This window comes from Phaethon aethereus (assembly GCF_964289735.1).
Source record: "Phaethon aethereus genome assembly, chromosome: 10".
NCBI lineage: Eukaryota > Metazoa > Chordata > Aves > Phaethontiformes > Phaethontidae > Phaethon > Phaethon aethereus.
The window spans coordinates 903,432-920,832 of record NC_138586.1 but is presented as its reverse complement, the minus strand read 5'-3'; the positions used below and the strand labels follow the sequence as shown (position 1 = coordinate 920,832).

Genomic DNA, 17,401 nt, shown 5'->3' with positions numbered 1-17,401 from the left:
AACAGCTTGGTTTGATTCAGCTTTAAGCTATACAAGAATTCAAGACATCATCGCCTCGCTGCCCGGTTAAAGCAGTCGCAGCAGGTACTCGCTGTTGGGTGGCTTTGGAAGATAAATAAGCTGGTTTCTGCTCCAAGTAGAGATGAGGAATTTTTTTATATTTGAGAGAGTTTAAGATTCACCAAACTTCCAGCCAACTTTAGTCAGGAGTCCCCACTCCCCCCCAGGAACAGGTTTATCTCAGGCAGCGGCAGCAGCCTCACGTGGACAACCCACCACCTCCTGCCACCAAGCCTGGGTCGGCAGGGACGAGGGGAGTTCTTACCACGGCCTCTGCAGCTGAGGCTGCGCAAAGCGCAACGCCCACTCGAGAGCCGGAGGTTTGTCCGTCAGGAAGCAGAGTCAGAGCCCCCGCTCCTTAATTCTTGGCCATTACTCAGTAGCTTGGCTCCCTCCCGCAGCCTCGGTGGTGAGCCAGAGGAAGCTCTGCTGCCACCCACGAGCCTTGGCCACGGACAGGAAAACGCTGTCCGCTACAGACTGAAACCATGAAGAACAACATCGACCTCCGAAAGCATTCATATACCTTCAAAATTCCAGTAAACGGTCACAATTTTATTAACCGGACAATAATTCGATAAGATCTGGGATGGGGACTCGAGGAGCAGAGACGTGGAACGAGTTACGTGGCTGACAGTGGTCAGGAAGGGCTTTATTGCATAGTTGTTGGCAAAAGGAGAGACACCGAGCGGTGCACGTACACAAAGTGGCAGCGGTGCCAATCCTAGAGCCAGGATCTGGGCCTGAGTTGGGTGCGGGGCTGAGGAGAGCAGCGGGGAACAGCACACGCATCCATGTAAACGTCCCGGGCGCGGGGCTCTCCAGCAGGACATCCTCAGCCACCTAAGACACTGCTGCTTGAGGAAGAGGTCAGTTGTGCAACATCTAACGTGATCCGAGTTTACTGGGAAGTGCAGTAGAGGTGGGGCAATAACTTAGGACTCAGCCTTTGCGATTTTAATTACGTGCTCAAGGGCAATCAAGGAGAAGAAACCCTTAGGCATGTATCTAAAAAAAAAAAGGGATCATGATGAGAATACAACTGCTAACTCCCTCTGCCTCCTCCTCAGGGTTCTCCTGGCAAGGCAGCATCAGAGTAATTAAATACATTCACAGAAGATTAATCAAAATAAGCTTCTTCCCAATCAGAAACTGAGCCCAATTTTAAGGACATCTGGTCTTCTGGGGGGTTTGATTTCATGGTTTCTTTTTTCCTTCTTTCAGCAAAACATCCTCAGCTAGCCAATTTATTTTTTTTTCCCCCCCTCCCCTCTATTTTGACTTCACAAGGTTCTCATTTTTACCAAGTGGCTAACTGGGAATACACCACCCCTGAGTTACAACCGTATCTTCCTGCCACCACCTGAATGCTGTGTGCAAAATCATCCTTCTTCACAATTTCTGAAGGTACAGACCTCGTCTCTTCCTCCCCTTGTTAGCAACGAGAGTCCAAATAAAATAAGAAGAGGAGATAGAATTCTACAGCATTTTGCTTTTACTCCTTCATGGAATCTTTCCAATGGAACTTCACAAAAGCAACGTAAATAAAGTCTTTTCTTTTTTCTCTTCTAAAAAGAAGATTATGTTCCACAGATTACGTAGTGCAATTGGTTATCTGGTAGAAAAAAAAAAAAAAATCTTCAGCTCCACAGAAGGAAACGCTGAAAACAGTTCCATGGTCTCAATAAAAACAGGGAAGTATATCCAGGATCTTCTATAAAGTTTCTTTTGTGTTGAACACACAATACCTACTAGTCTGCCTTTAATTGAAGAGTATAGAATCTGGATCCTGGTTAGCCAGCTGTGCAATGTGCTTTAATACATCCTTTTTGGTAATGATCCCGAGTAGCTTCCTGAAAAACAGAAACACGTTTTTAGTGCACCAACGCCCACAGAAGGTATCCGTGCTCTCACGTCACTTCACGTCAGGCGATTTGACATTGAAGCGCCTTTTTGGATCACAGCACTGACGCTCCACGCGAAGCATGGCGCTCGCGAGCCCCAACCGAAACTCTATCAGTACTTTATGCTAAAAAAGGTAAGGAGGGTGTAACCAAAAGACAAATATTAATAATTATTAACACCCACCTTCTCCGAAAAGATCAACCTGAGTGTCTAGCGCTGCATTTTAAGTCCTAGTACTCTCAGTAGCTCTGCGGAAAGGCACTGAAAGGTGTGCCAGGAACTAGGGAATTAGGCAGAGCCTCTGCTGGGGAGCGACGCCGAGCCACGCAGCCGGCGGGCAGAGCTGAAAAGATCAGCCGGCCCAAATGCACCACGGCAGGGAACAGGGAGAGAATTCCTGCTGGTGCCACGCTTCGGGGAACGGATCGCTCTGTTTCTGTCTGTGCCCTCAGTCCTTCCCACCTCACCAAACACGCTGCTTCCAATCCACACCAACGTGAAATCGGTTACGTGATGCGCGTGGCCAGACCCAAGAGGAGGCAGTGAGCCCTTTCCATCCATTTGAGACCCACCACCCTGCAGAGCCGTGTCGTCACCTTACAGGCTTTATGTTACTGCTTCAGCTGAGGCAGGCTCAGGGGTTTCACAACTGCTTTTTTCCAGGTAACAACCGCCCCAGCTACTGCTCAGTGCTCTACACAGAGGCCTTCGTTCACACAAAGGAGAGAAGGTTTTGTCTCGGGTCTATGGGCAACCCTGGGACCCCAGGGCTCTGCCTGCGGCGTTCTTACCCGTTGTGAGTAACCAGGCACTGGCGCAATCCCAGCTTGCGGAATATATCCACGACGATTTCCATAGGTGTTTGGTCTGTCACTGTGAAAGGACTGAGGTCCAGGATGCTCCTGAGTTTCAGCATAGAGGGGGAGCTTGGAGGCAGCGGAGGAGAGTGGTCAGTGAAATAAATAATTGAAGTGCTCACAATCCCATCCTGCTTCTTCCGGGCATTTTCTGGAGGACGAAATACTTGATTTAATATCATCCCTCCTTTCCTTTTCCAACCTGAGGAGCTTACCCTTTCCTCTCTCTGCCCACCCTGGGATGGCTTTAGAAGTCCATTCTATCCCTTCACCCATGCGGTTTCTCAAGGCAACTGATGACCTAAGGAGGGTGTGATATGTTTCCATCCTATCTTCTAATAACTACATCATAACCCTAAGGTGTCCAAAGGTTCACCCCAGGGGTGACACCAGCATGCGCTCTGTCTAACGTCAAGGCTGCCATGCATCTCAGCATTTTGCTCACACCATGTAAACACAAGTTCTGAGACCTTTAACTTCCCAGTTTTAAGAGGGGGTAGATAAAATGCTTCGTACTTTTATCAGGCACCAATTTGGGTCCCACGCAGGGTAGCTAAAGAAGTATTTTTAAGCATTTAGCCTACCAGCTCAGGCTCTATGCCCGTGACTAGCGTCAAGAATAGAAAAAAACCTCAGTGCTTGCCACCACTCGGGTATTCACACTAGTGCATTACAGTCCTGCTACACGCACAACTTGGATATCTGCCACACTGCAGCTTCGATTCGATACTGACATTCCAAGACTCACTAGGCAGGAGCTAGCCTGGCAGCCCAAACACCAGACTGGATATTCGGAGCTGGCCATCAGAAGCTAAATCCCATCCTGTGGCACACAACAGCGCATTGCTGTGCGTATCTTGGGGAAAGATTATTTTTTTGACGAGTCCCTGGAGATTCAGAATAACACAAATGCAAGAATTCACGGTCATACCACAAAGCAGCCTTACAGAAGGAAGGCGATGCACATAATTATAATATGATAATGCACTTTCTGTATTTCATCCCGTATTGTCATAAGCTTTTGGCCAGATACTTATCGGAAGAACGAGAGCAATATCCACGTGCTCCAGAAGACTGTACTGCACATCCTAAAACTGACACTGAACACTTACCTTAAAAGAGAGAGGGAACACATGGCGTTGATTCATAGCTGCGGGCAAGTTAATGATACAAACTACTCTAGCTCTGCCACGGGACGAGGCTAGCTCAGGACCAAGCCCTCACACCACCCACACAGAACGTCATCAAGCTTGAGCTAAGACAGTGCATTCAATCATGTGCTGGAGAACATGCCGCAGAGCTCACGTGTCTTCAATCCTCCACGATCATGCTGTTCCCACGATTGCTTTCTGCTTTTGACCAAGGTAACTGCCACCCCTCCCAGCCAGCATGCTCTCACCCGCTCCCTTGCGCCAGCATTGGGGACTGGCCTGCAGGAGCTAACCGAGAAGGGAGGGGAGATGTGTTTTCGGCTAGATCAGTTCTCCCATCCAGCTCACCACAGGGCTTGCACAAACTCTGCTGGGTGCCGGCGTAAAGAAGTGTGCAAGCAGCTCCAGCTCACCCAAGCTCAGCGAGATGCTTGGAGTCCGAGCTACAGCTGGACAGAAACCCTATGGACTCAACTGGCATGAGAGCGTGGGGCTCTGTACCCTTATGCCCGATCTTCACTCCAGCACAGGCACAATTTGTAAGGACTTACATGTCCATGTACCCCTCAACCCTAACACATTTCTCCTGCTTCATCAAGAGAAGACATACAGTCTCTCGCCCAAGCCAGCAAGAGACAACACGACCAGAACTCCTGCTCGGGTCTCACGCTGGGTAACAGCACTTGCAGGTTTCTATGAAAGTGGAGAGCAAAAGGAACCTAAACATACCCTAAATTATAATACAGCAATGTTGTTTCCAAAAGGAGCTCAACTCACATCACAGATTGAAACTGCATCTGAGTGATGCCAGGACAGTGCTTACCAAGTCCTGCCAGCACTGCACACCACCTGCCTCACAACCACCAACGCCCAAGTGAAATAAGTGAAAGACTAGGCTGGCTTTCAGTGGTGAAAAGAGATGGAAGAGTTTAGCATCAGTATCGATATTCGTAGGTTTGACAGCACCACCTCAGAAGCAACCCAACATTCACTACATGGACCACGCAGACGTTTTTCCTTAATGAAATAAAATAAGGTTTGAGACATTAACAGTTAAGAAAGCTTTCCATGCCCGGTCATCCACAAAGTCAGGAAGGCTTAGTTCTTGCTGACAAGAAGTCTCATGCTTCACAACTGTGCCCTAAGGTTGATGAATTTGGCAAAGCCATACTAATTGCACTGGGCAAGCCATCCTGTCCTTCACACTCAACGCATGCAGAGCCCACGCTGCTCGGGGATGGAGATGCAGGCACCAGTAAGCACAGCCACCATCACTAATGGGTGTTTAAATTTGTCAAGTAAAGTACGGCTGGTGCCATCTAAGGCCTCTAATGGCACCATTATCTATGCAGTATCTTGCCTCTTACCAATTGAAATGATGAGGTCTCTCCTGAGGACAAATCCAACAAGCCTTTGTGACTCCCGTGACACCACCACTGGATAGCCACTGTATGTGGTTTCACTGATGATGGTCTCAACATCTTCTACGGTCATGCTGTCCTGAGTGATGACAGTCAGAGGAGGATCATTCCTTCGTGGCCTCATGACATCCATGGCAAGCGTCTTGTGTGAGAACTCCTCCTTGGCTTCCAAGAAAGGGTATCCGTTGAGGCGAATATGGGCATCATAAATACCTTCCCGCCCGATAGCATCAGCCACCCACTTGCTGGTCATTGCTGCTGCCATCAGAGGAACGATGTATTCCAGTCCACCAGTGAGCTCAAACATAATGACCACTAGCGACACAGTCATTCGGGTCACCCCACCTGCAAACAGAACACAGGAAGACAGATGACATGAACAGGCAGTTTTGAGGGTTTCCAGGCAGGGGAGCTGTTCTGAGGTTTGATACAGCTGTCCTCTGCCAACATACCCAGAGAAGGTCTTGTATCAGCCAGAGGTTGTACTGTTGGACTCCTACATCGCATTCAGCATTGCAGCAGAAGCCAAACGCAAGCAGAACGCAGCACTGAAACCATCCGTCCCTTTCAGAATGTTGTGCTATGGGCTGGCTTGTAAGGCTTTGTACATGTTTTTGATGGGTCTTTCCCTGAAGTCCGAAGCAGCCTCTGAAGACGGCTAGCTTTCTCTCGTGTTACTTAGCTGGCTGCAAAATAGCCCGAATGCCACAGAAGGGCCTTACACACACCTCCGTAGGCAGATGCATGAAGCACGATCTCTGACAGGCTGTACGCAAAAGGCAAGCATCATCCTGACATCCTCGGGTTACTGCCATTAATTACCCTAATGGCAAGGGCTTCAGGCAACTTACCTCTCAAGTTTGCCAGCTTGCAGCCAGACATTTTGACTACTGTTCGTTACACTTTTGCAGGTTTTCAATATTAAAACAGTTAAGGCATTTCAAGAGAAAATAGGTGAGTCATCTTAAATACTGACATCATTTTTTTTATAACAGCATTTTGTCTCGACATATTGTAATTAAGCTTTTGAGATTCGAGGCCCAAAGCTACTCCCAAATATGCTATACGAGTTTTGGTCCAATAACCATCTCCCACAGGGGCACATACCCTTTAGTACTGTCCAGTGGTAAACAGAACAGTGAATGAAGCGGAATCATATTTATTTTTCATCAATTACATGCAAACAAAAAGGTGTATCCCTTTTAAAAAGATCAAAGATGGGTTTTAGTAGCATGCTTTTATTGTTCCTGAAATGAGAGATTCTCCTGATACAATAAAGCAGTCCATTAAGAGTTAAACATATTATTCTGTGGAGGAGAGGATTGGGAATCATGGTGAAAGTGAAGTTCAGCCACGTGCACTCAATTTCTCAAATTCAGCCAAGAGGAAGAAGCGTTACCGAAAAACAGAGCACTTGAAGAGTTGCATCATAAGATTTAAGGACAGGACAGGAAATAAAATGAATTAAAACCCCACAGGAAAATTTAAAGTCCCCGGCCAGTCTCATTTGTTCTAGCTGCCCATTCAGGAGACTCCCCACGAAACCTGTCACGACCAACGATCGGTTGGTGCCAGCAAAAGAATGCCGACAGGATGAGAAACACGTTGCATATTCCACTACAAAGACTCCTGTTCTTGAGATGAACCTTCTTCTATGGACTGCGAGAACAGCAGCAGCATTTCACTTGTACACTTCTTCACGTGGCCAACCAAGACCCAAACCACAGTTTGGACTTCAAAAGATGTCTTGCTTACCTAGACACGCTGCAGCCCCAACCATCGCGTAGAGGCCAGGAGTGATGCAGTCAGCTCCTTGACTGCACCAGCCACTGAAGATGGCCCAGTCGTGGTGGTAATAGGCCAGCTGCTCCACGGCTACTCCGAGCAACCTGCCGGCTATAGCACCCACCGCCATGCTGGGGATGAAGAGACCCGAAGGGACCTGTGAAAACATGCGTCAGTAAATGCGCCATCCCCCAGACATTTCAAAGACTAGTGACAGAAGCTCGAAACAGGACTGAGTTAGAGGTTACGCTGAAGTCAAAACTGGCAAGGATGCCTTGGTCTATCACCTCTGCCCTTCCTGCACCCTCATGCTCTAAAGCATCTGCGACAGAGTTTGAGTTTACTCCTTTCTGAAGGGGAGAAACAGCCACACATGAGGTTAGTGTGGAGCAGAACAAGCTTTTTTCAAATGCTTATTTCCCGAGAGCACGTAACAAAGCTTCACCTGTATGAGTTTATTGCATGCACGGGATTTCCCCACTCCTCTGGCTTCACATACTGGAGCCAAATCACCCTTCTTCCCTGGCAGAAATTCAAACTCCACCGTGAAAATGAGGGTGCCTGGAATTAGCACACACAGCACAAGTGACACCCAGCAGAGCTGCTGCCGGCAAGCATCACCTCTGCACTTCAGCTGTTCCAAGACTCCGAAAGCTCCTGTTCTTTGAAGTCAGAGAATCTCCTCCCCTTTCCTTTACACATTTGTCATACAGCTTTCTCACGCATCTATCTTTCCCACAGACTGGATGCTTGCCCTTGAACGCCAGCGACCACCTCACAGCAACAATGACGTCCAAACCTCTGTGGTGGGGTCACCTTTCTGGACAGAGCACTCAAGGACTGGGGGGCAGTGGGGGATGCTCAGCTCCACCTGCTGAACCCCGCTGCAGGAAAGCTCAGACCTAGGCAGTACATCTGCAGCTCGGGCGGCTCCCACCAAGTTCAAAACCACCTGACCAAGCTATGATAAGTAAGCATTTACAAATTAAGGTATCGATTGCTTTGCAATTAGCTATCGCATATATATTGCATATATCTATCTATCTATCTATCTCAAAAAGGCTTAAGGCAGGACAATTTAGAAGCATCCCGCGTTTCGAAAACAGGACACAAAGCCCTGAGACACCAGCTTCAGTGACTGCATCTGGCGCCCACAGACAAAAAGGTTTCTACTGCCCTGTTACGAGCACCGGAACAAATAACTGCAGTCTATCACCTTGGCCCCTTCTTTAACAGAGCTGGGGAAGGAAAACACGTCTGTTTATTGAGCAAATAAAACTCTAAGATGTGGGGTTCCTGCAGAGGATGAGGAGAACGTGAGCTCCTTTACAGGCCATTCCCACCTTCATGCCAAAGGTGAAGATCGTGATGAAGACTTTCATTATAAGGGCCAAAGCCAGCTGCCACATGGCGGTGTAGACCCCTGGGCCAGCAGCTCGGTCTGGCAGGTCATCCCCTTTGGTGCTGTTGAAATCGTTCACGTACTCGCAGAGCTTGGATGAGTCCAAAATCCCACAGTCGTTGAAGAGCTCAGAAATCAGCTCGCTGGTGCTCATCCTGGTGTACTCGTTGGGGAAGGCCAGAACGGCTGTGATCGCAGTCACTACAAATACCTCCAGCACCGGGTATTTACCAAGCTTGGTCGTCTTGCGTCGCCTGCACCAGGCAATGTTGCTGCGAATGAAGAAAGCTCCCCAAAGCCCACCAAATATTCCCAAAAGGATGAATGGCACAAGCTCCAGAAGATGCCACGGCATGTGAAACTCCACGTAGAAGAGAACCAGGCGGCTGTTCCCAAAAGGGTTGATGGAGCGCAGGGTAAAGGCAGCGACCAGAGCCGCGAAGAAGGAGCGCCACAGCGTCTTGAGAGGAAAGTAGTAACTGACCTAAAAAGGAAAACCAAAGCAGATTCGGTCACTTCAACACTTGTCACCACACCGATGGCTGCCCAGTAACAAAACCACCACTGCATGAGGTAACGGCAAGGACTGAGATCGATGTGCCCTGGCTACGTACCCTCCTCTCCAGCCAAGCACCCCAGGCTTTTTTCTGAGCTCCCGTTCAATGCGGATTGCAATGACCGGGATGGGTCCTGGCCTGCATACTTCCAGTGCAGCACGTGCTCTCTGTGATCCCTGAAGTGGAGGCGGCTTACTCGGATAACAAAAGCTGTTACAAATCAGCTGTGAGCTGAATCTGGAGAACTATTTGCCTTGCATGCTCTGCAAAGCCCAGAAGTGCCAAACAGCAGCGCTTGCCATAGCTGCCACCGCAACTAGGGCTCAGCTGAGCAAAACCATCCCATTCCTCTCAGCTAAGCCCTGAAGCAAGCGGCGGTGATCCATTTCATGTCTGGATCAAAAGAACAAGGATTAGAAGTTCCTTGGGAAGAAGAGGGGTTTGATAAGCCGGGTAAGTTTGTTCCCAGGTACACTGGGACAGCGTGGTCAGGAGAAAGGCGACGTGGAAAACGTGACAGAGGCTGTGGCTGTGAGCAGTCAGTGTTGCTGAGCACAGGCAGACCAGTGGAAACCAACAGATTTATTGCAAAGCTACAGATAGACATCATCCAAAATAAATTCTCCAGTATTCGTAAGAATTACCTGAAACCCCAAAAAGCTTTTAGGTTGCTTGGCCTCGTAAATACACCACCAATCAGTATGCAACAGGGTCTCCTTTCCACACCCAAGCAGTTAGGAGTGGACTGTATTTTTAAACCAGCGAGGTCAGTTCTTGCAATAAAACAGGTCGCCAAGAGCTAATAGAAAATGCTGATGTTACCTCTTCCAGACTAAAGAGCACTCCTCCGATCGGTGCACCAAAAGCTACAGACACACCAGCAGCTGCGGCTGCTGATAAAACCTAAGAGAGAAACCAAGGACAGTTAGACCTTTTCAGCCCCCAAACCTCCCCTCTTTTTCTGTTTGTCTCTGCTTCAATTTGTACAATCTTTATCTCCAGTGAGTGCACAGTAAGCCAGGGTCTGAGCTGTTTTAAAGACAGCAGGGAAACGATGGAGTGAGAGAATTCCCCAGGGCAAAGGGCTGCAAGTAGCTACAAAAACATTGGTGTTAGCATTTCAACAGTCCCACCCCCAACTTAGTAGAAGCAGCATCGCTGGCAGTTACCTCCTCCTGTTTCCGCTGATTTTGTGCTATGCCTTCACCTTAGATAAAGCTCCAGTAAGCCAGAAGAGCAGTAATTCCGCCTCCCAGAGCCCACTGACTTTTGCCATGTTTGCCCGCCTCATATTCATACTGTTTCTCAGAAGAGGGTAACACAGTGTAACTAGGGGTGCCGTGGGGCCACCCAAAACCCTGCCAGCCCACTGCATGGATTCTGTCAGATTTGGTTTAGCAGAACATAAACCGGCCAATGTGACACTACGCATCTCACATTAACTGTTCTCCAGCAACCTGTCCAGAGAAAAGCCTTACAGCACTGTGAGGAAACACTCATGAGCTCCACATTAGGTCTTAGTTTGGTTCTTACACCAAGAACTTTGGTTCCCGGACAGCAAAGCCCTTCATCCTACTCCTACGGCCAAGTCCAGGTCCCTCAAACAGTCCCAACAGAGCTTATGGAGCTGCATGGCAAACAAGCACTGTGGAACTGGGTCCGCAGCAGGTTAGAGCCATCCCATCACCAAGGAGGCGATGGTCTGTGCTGGGGAGATGCTCTGGTGTCACTTCCTAACGGAGACGGCTTTTGCCCCGGCTAGGCGTTGCGCTGAGGCACCCCGAGAACATGCCAAAACAGAACAATTCACATTCAGCGCAAAGCACCAGACCCACCAGTCTCCCCACACGTCCTCAGCAGTTTGCAGTGTCTCTCCGTACCTCTCTGCGCTTCGCTTCGTTCTTCCTGTATTTGGTGAAGAGGTGACACAAGATGTTTCCACAGCAGCAGGCGACGTGCACCAGGGGCCCCTCTTTGCCCAGGCTCAGCCCAGAGGACACCGCCAACACTAAGGTGATGGTTTTGATGATCAGCGTCCACTTGCCCAGGTAGCCTCTAATGATGAAACCACTTAAGATAGTTTTGATCTGGAAGTCAAGCACACAAAGCTCTACAGGCTTTCATTCAAGCCCTGGTCAGAGCTCCTGTTTTACTAGGCGCTCCTGATCCTGGCCCCAACTTTCCCCTAGAGCTTTCAGAGCACCCCCCCAGTTATCAAAAGTGATGTAGAGTTGGCACAAATATGTCTCTGTGCAAAGGCAGAAACAGCCGTTTCAGTCCTCCCTTCAGGGCCACTACCCCTGAAGAAAAACCCCAGGCTAGCTTTTGTAGCCTGTCCTACACAAACGGCGTGCTTTTGTTCATACCTCCTGCAGTAAATGCCAAAACTTTTTTTTTTTTTTTAAAAAAAGGGACTGCACGGACACTTAAGTGCTTAAGATGTGTTTCAGGAATAGTTTAGAAAAAAGCCCATATATTAAGCCACCATCTAAATTGCAAGAAATTATTATTCCCTAGCAGGCATGCATAATCTTTGGATGGTGGACCCCTACCCCACCTTAAAAACCCCAACCCACTTTCATTCTCACTCACCTCTGGGATCCCTGAGCCACAGGCATAAGGAGCAAACCCCTTCACAAGTAACACAGCAAGAAGGGAGAATAACAAGGCCCAGATAACGTACATGAAGTAGTTGAGAATATATGCAAAAGCCCCCTGAAATGCAGAGAAATTTACCCAAATTAGACCGTTTCAACCGAGATCGCATCGAACCTGTGTGCCGAAGCACGCGCACAGAAATAGCAGGTAATCTCACACACAGTTATCCACCAAAAATGACGAGAAGGAAAGCGAGGTTTCAAGCACAAGTTACATTTGCTGGGTTATGGGGATATGAAGCAATCGTCTCTCCAAAGACCATTATAAAATCGCAAACAAGGCACACAAGTAGCTTGGTACTGGGATAAGTGGTGTCCCAGTCAAGCAGGCTGCTCTTGAGCCGGTCTGGCATTCCTCTAAAACGTTCACGGGCAAAATATCCTCCAAACAGCAAGTCTCAGAAGCGTGACTAAAACACCATACTTGTAAACGTGTCAGTGTTTTGCTTTCCCCCATCCCCTCTGAGGACAACACTTAAGTAACTTGTTTGAGTTATTTACGCCCTTGGAAGACCCCAACGATGAATGTCAAACCGCTGAACCACCCAGAGCTTGCGCGTGCGTCTCACACCCCGATCACTAGCAAGGGGCGATGCGGGCTGGGGAAACGGGACATTCGGCAGCAAAAACAGCAGTAGGCACACGTCACCTCTCCGTGGCCGAGGATCAGCTGGGACCAGCTCTTCCACTCGGGACACTTGTCTCTGTCTGTAAAGGTTGTGTTGGATTTCCAGCAGCAGTGTTCATGGTTAAACCAGAAGCCTGCTAAACACACTCCTTCTTTCAAATCTGTCATCCAGTGGGCAGAAATGTCTATCAGACCCGCTAAGGAACCTAGTTTAAGGAAAAAAACCCCAAAATTTATTAATCACCTTATGCAGACTCAAATACCTGAAGGCTACAGCCTGCCCTACTAATTTTTGACTCCCTTACCAACAAATAGAGCAGTGCTGATATTTTTGCCTACAATTAACTTTTATTCTATGGAGTGCTAAATGGGAAGATTTGCTTAAGTATATATGTGTGTGTGTGTATATATATAAAAAAAAGAGTATGTCAGGAAACACAGCATGCCAAATAATATTTCAAAGGCTGACCAGCGCAGACTGCGTTCAAACCCACGCTCCATCACTAGCAATTAATTCTCAATTACGCTGAAAGAGCGCTTATTAAATATAGCACAGCAAGTAGTCTGAGAGGCAGGGCGGGACATATCGCATTTCTGGAGGACGCAAACAAAACGTGTCACCAGTCTCCAGCGCAAGAGCTGGAATCCAGGAGTTACACTAACAACGCTAATACTGTGACAGGAATAACTTTGAATTTGGAGAAAACATTTCCAATCCCAATTTAGAAAAAAAAAAAAAGAAAGAAAAGGAGGGGAAGGTTACAGCTGTGCCAAGTGAAACAAAGCAAACAGAGAGCCAGTACAGAAACTAATTCAGATTTTAAAAGGGGATTCTTCAAGCAATTTCTTATTTTTCTGTTAAGAATAACTCCTATAATCCCCAAAGACAAATGCTGCAATCAGCTCTGTTCTCAACTGAAATGACACATCAACACAGAGGCCAGGAACAGAGACCTCTGATCTGTATGAGCCAGTGCTAGCACTAGCTCCAGAGGCAGCAATAAACATTTAGCAAATCTCCAGTTAATGAAAAACTGGCTAGCAGCTTTCCTATGTAAATATTAACAGAAGATTTAATTTCATCCCTCATGATGAATGCTTAGCTGCTTTCTATCGGGAAGATCTGTATCCAACTGATTTACTTCTGCTGCGCTGGGACCAAAGTTTGCTTCTGAAGTCATTTAAAAGGTCTCAGCCAGTCAACCTCAAAGAAGCCTGGCCTCCCAAGAAACACCTCTCACTTTTTATATCTGAGTATAGTAGGAAAGAAAAAAAGCAGAAAATCTTGCTAGCAGTCCCTGGCATTAACTTCTCCAGCATCCTCGAAGAGTGTTCAGCAGAGGTGATGTACAGCATGACACTCGCCTCTGACCCAGCATTTTGATCAGCTCTGCTTTGACGAATTTTTTTTTTTTTTTTTATTTCAGAGCTCTGTACCAGCAGCAGATCCAGTGTCTAGGACAGCTTTCAGTCTCAATTTTGTAGCTGTGTGTTTACAGAAACACGGCCTCAAAGCATTTAAGAATAATCCTCCGTGAACTGCAAAGCAGCGGCAGAGCCATCAACGTGAGCGCAGCCCCTGGCACAGCCCTTGCTCCGGGGCCAAGCCCTCCTGCCCCCGCGATCTGCCGGCGTTTGCGGGAGGAATCGCTGCTGATGCTGCGGTGCAGAACCAGGACTGAGGTTTAAAATGAGGTTTGCTCTTACCTGCCAACAGCCCAATGAGAAGCATCAACAACCAGCCAGAAAAGGCATCGCTGACGCTGTGTATCAGTGCCCAGGTGGACTCTTTACTTCTGCTGGTGATCTAGAAAAGTTTTGTAAAAAAGAAACAACGACCTGTTAAGACACTGATCTACCGTGGTGTGAGCGCTCTAAAAACTACATGGTGACGTTGTTAGTGGAAGATAGCCCCTAGCATTCAAAACAACAGCTATCATGACATACTCTGCTTTGAAGGGTGAGAGAAAAAAGTATCAGGCAGTGTCTTTTACAGACTGCTGGTCCAGCAAATGCAGTTCTGGTTAGGAGATGTACAAGAATGCATCAAGGATACTCCCGTTTTTCCCAGGAAAAAAAGAAAATATTCAAGTAGCGCTTTCCTCCTAGGCGCCTTCTGCATAAAACCAAGATACAATTCATCCCTTAATCTCTTAAAGCCACTCCTTGTTAGCAACAGCAAGCGACCAACATCCTGATGCCACAAGTGAACCTGAACAGCAGAAACCGTCCCAGCACTTTGCGCCCGGCAATTGATCGGTACCGTCGGACGGGGGTCGGCACCCACCAGCTGTGAGGGCAAACAGAAGCTGTCACCAGCGTTTCACACGCTCCAGCTACCGCCTCGACGCCTGTAACACCAACCAGACGTTGCTTGGAGCAGCGGAGACTCGGCCAAGCGCGGCTCAGCCGGACACAAGGCGGGTCGCGGGTTTAATACCCACGCAGAGGGACGGTCAGGCTGGGAACCAGGCTGTGCTGGTGGCACTGGAAAGGGGGACCCAGCCCCATCCAAGATGCCCCAGGAGGGTGAGCTCCTGGCCCTGGGCTGCCTGGCAGGGACGGCTGAAGCCTGTCAGTCTCAGTGCTCTTGACAGGCGAACAAAAGGGTGACAGAACAGCTCTTGTGCGCCCCGATTACCCCGGCTGCCTCTTCCCAGGGAAACATTCCAGTACACCACGATTATTCCCAGATAAAAAGGCATGCTGATGCAAACAACTAATACTCACTAAATGAGGAATAAATAAAGTAAGAATCCTTTCTGCCTGAATGGCTGTCTGTTTTTTTTCCCCCTCTGGCTTTTTGTCTTTCAAAGGCCACACTGATCATGACTAGAACTGCTAAATGGGTGCTTGGATTCTTCCATTATAAACCATGCAATAGCGATGGAATTCTTCCAGATAACGCACGCACCTTCCAGGAGTAGGAGCGCAGGCCTTGCTATGCTTCGGAGTCGAGCAAGTTTAACACGGCATAAGAAAATGTGCCATTAAAGGCTTTTACGATGCGTATCAGAAATCCACTAAAGCTTTCTAAATAAAAGCCCTCAGAAGAGAAGTAGCAATGGATAAACTGCCACACGTTCAATTTAGCGCTTCTTTTCCTCAAACTAGAGATCCTATGGAGAGGCTCTTGGTTCCCATCCTACAGGCAAGCCCTCCATCCTAGGCGTCCCTCCAGCAAGTGCCTGCCCAGGCTGGCAATCAGAACTGAGATTAGCTCTAGCAAGTTAATTATTCTGCCTTCAGGGCCAGCAAGGAGTAGTAAGAAATTTTACCTCTCTGTGCCTGTCCCGGTCCCTGGACTTCTCTCGCACCCAATCTATAGTGTTAAAATCTTCGTAGGTCCCCACACCAGGAAGAGGTTCCTCCAGGAAATCCATCATTGTACTTGTGCCGTTCATCCCTCCTCCATTATACGAGGAAAATCCTGGGGGAGAAAAATTGAGCATTTCTTAGTTTTCCCCCCTTTTTAGGAAGAGAAAACAAAACAAACAAACAAACAAAAAAATCACCAAAACACTACCTTCGTGGGAAAACCACAGATTTCAGTGGAAGCAAACACCTAATGAGCTGTTCCTTGAGCTAAACATGCCAACAAGCCTCCCGGGTGACCTGGGCAGCGCGGGTATGCCCTTCCCCAGCTCCGGCAGTTCACGTAGAGATGGGGTCATTCCTGGAAACGACTGTTCAGGAACCAGCAAAGTAAATCAACACTAGCATCTAGATGTTAACTTTTCCCTAAATTGAGAACTTTTGCCGTTTGAGGAAAGCAGAGGGGAAAGGGAGAGGAGAAGGTGCATATTCGAGACCCCCAGCAGAGCCGAAGGGAGTCCCAGGTGGGTCTAGTGAAGACGAAAGCGGGAACGGCAGGAGGGAGACGGGAAGAAAAGTATCTGACCCCCCATCGCTGCGGGGAGCAAGGAGGGCCTGAAAAGCAGAAAGCAGAACAAAATGGGGGCTTGCAGCCTCCCTTCAGGTGAAACCTCGGCCAAACTACTCAGCCTTCTGTCTAACCTGCTCCAGACCATGGAAAACAATGCTTAGTGTGGATGATGTTCCCAAAATTTTGGTCACAAGACGGTCTCTTCCCAGCTTAGAGCACAGAACAAGGCTGTGGGGCAGGGTAAATGCAAGGACCCACAGAAAACCATTAATCTACAGAGCGACGAGGGTTGGCCAGGTCCAGCTGAAGACAACATACAAGGGCTTCGCACGGTACAAGCCATGGTCCCAGGCAAAGCCTCCAAAGTGTCGTTCCCCCCACTTCTGCCACGAAAATAAATCCATTACTCCTAGAATTGTTGAACAACCGGGGTTGAAAGGGACCTTTAAAGATCATCAAGTCCAACCTCCCACGTCCTAGACCCCAGTGTAGAAAATGGGTCAGATTGGATGGATTAAGGGTGTCTCCATGTCCCCAAGCGCTCAGTTTATAGCCAGTTCCCAGCCAAGCTGACGTTTGGCCCCTGCCTCCTTCCAGCCCGTCCCTCTGCTACCCCGGAGCACGCGGGTGCACCCCGCTGCCCCGGAGGAGAGGGCGGCTGGAGCACAGCCTGCCCCTGAGGCATCCGGGGGAGAAGCTTGGACCCAAGCGGATTTTACCTGCCCTGGGAAATGCCTTTAAACCTTTTCCACTTGGAAAACTTCCGTGAATCTATTCCTGTTTTCATCTGCTCCTAGAACAAAATATTGAGCATCTCTGATCTGAAAAGAAACTTTAAAACCCCCATTAATGGAACACATTCCTTGCTCCTTTAAAAACAGGTTTGTTAAAGTCCCCTGCAAGCAGTTTGAAGAAGGTGTTGAAACACATCGAGGGAAAAACAAAACAAAGGTCTTTTAAACCTTATCCAAGGAAGTCAAGCAGTTTTCTTGACAGATTAATTGACATGGAACAAGTTTTTCTGTGCAATTCAGCCCAAACTTCATTCCTTTGCTTGTGCAAGCACCGAGGCCCCTGCTCCAGGTCAACATC

General features: G+C 48.3%; 1 protein-coding gene across 1 annotated transcript; it reads right to left on the bottom strand.

The window, feature by feature from the left end:
• Positions 1–1,251: 1,251 nt before the first annotated feature.
• LOC309408206 (H(+)/Cl(-) exchange transporter 5) lies at positions 1,252–15,821 on the bottom strand. The gene is made up of 11 exons (XM_082003992.1): positions 15,702–15,821; positions 14,131–14,230; positions 12,445–12,629; positions 11,731–11,853; positions 11,019–11,225; positions 9,961–10,041; positions 8,523–9,065; positions 7,150–7,336; positions 5,341–5,739; positions 2,757–2,973; positions 1,252–1,913 (listed from the first exon to the last, which is right to left on the bottom strand). The coding sequence occupies exons 1-11, from the start codon at positions 15,807–15,809 to the stop codon at positions 1,823–1,825; spliced, it is 2,241 nt and encodes a 746-aa protein (XP_081860118.1). The 5' UTR covers positions 15,810–15,821; the 3' UTR covers positions 1,252–1,822.
• Between the last annotated feature and the right edge of the window lie 1,580 nt (positions 15,822–17,401).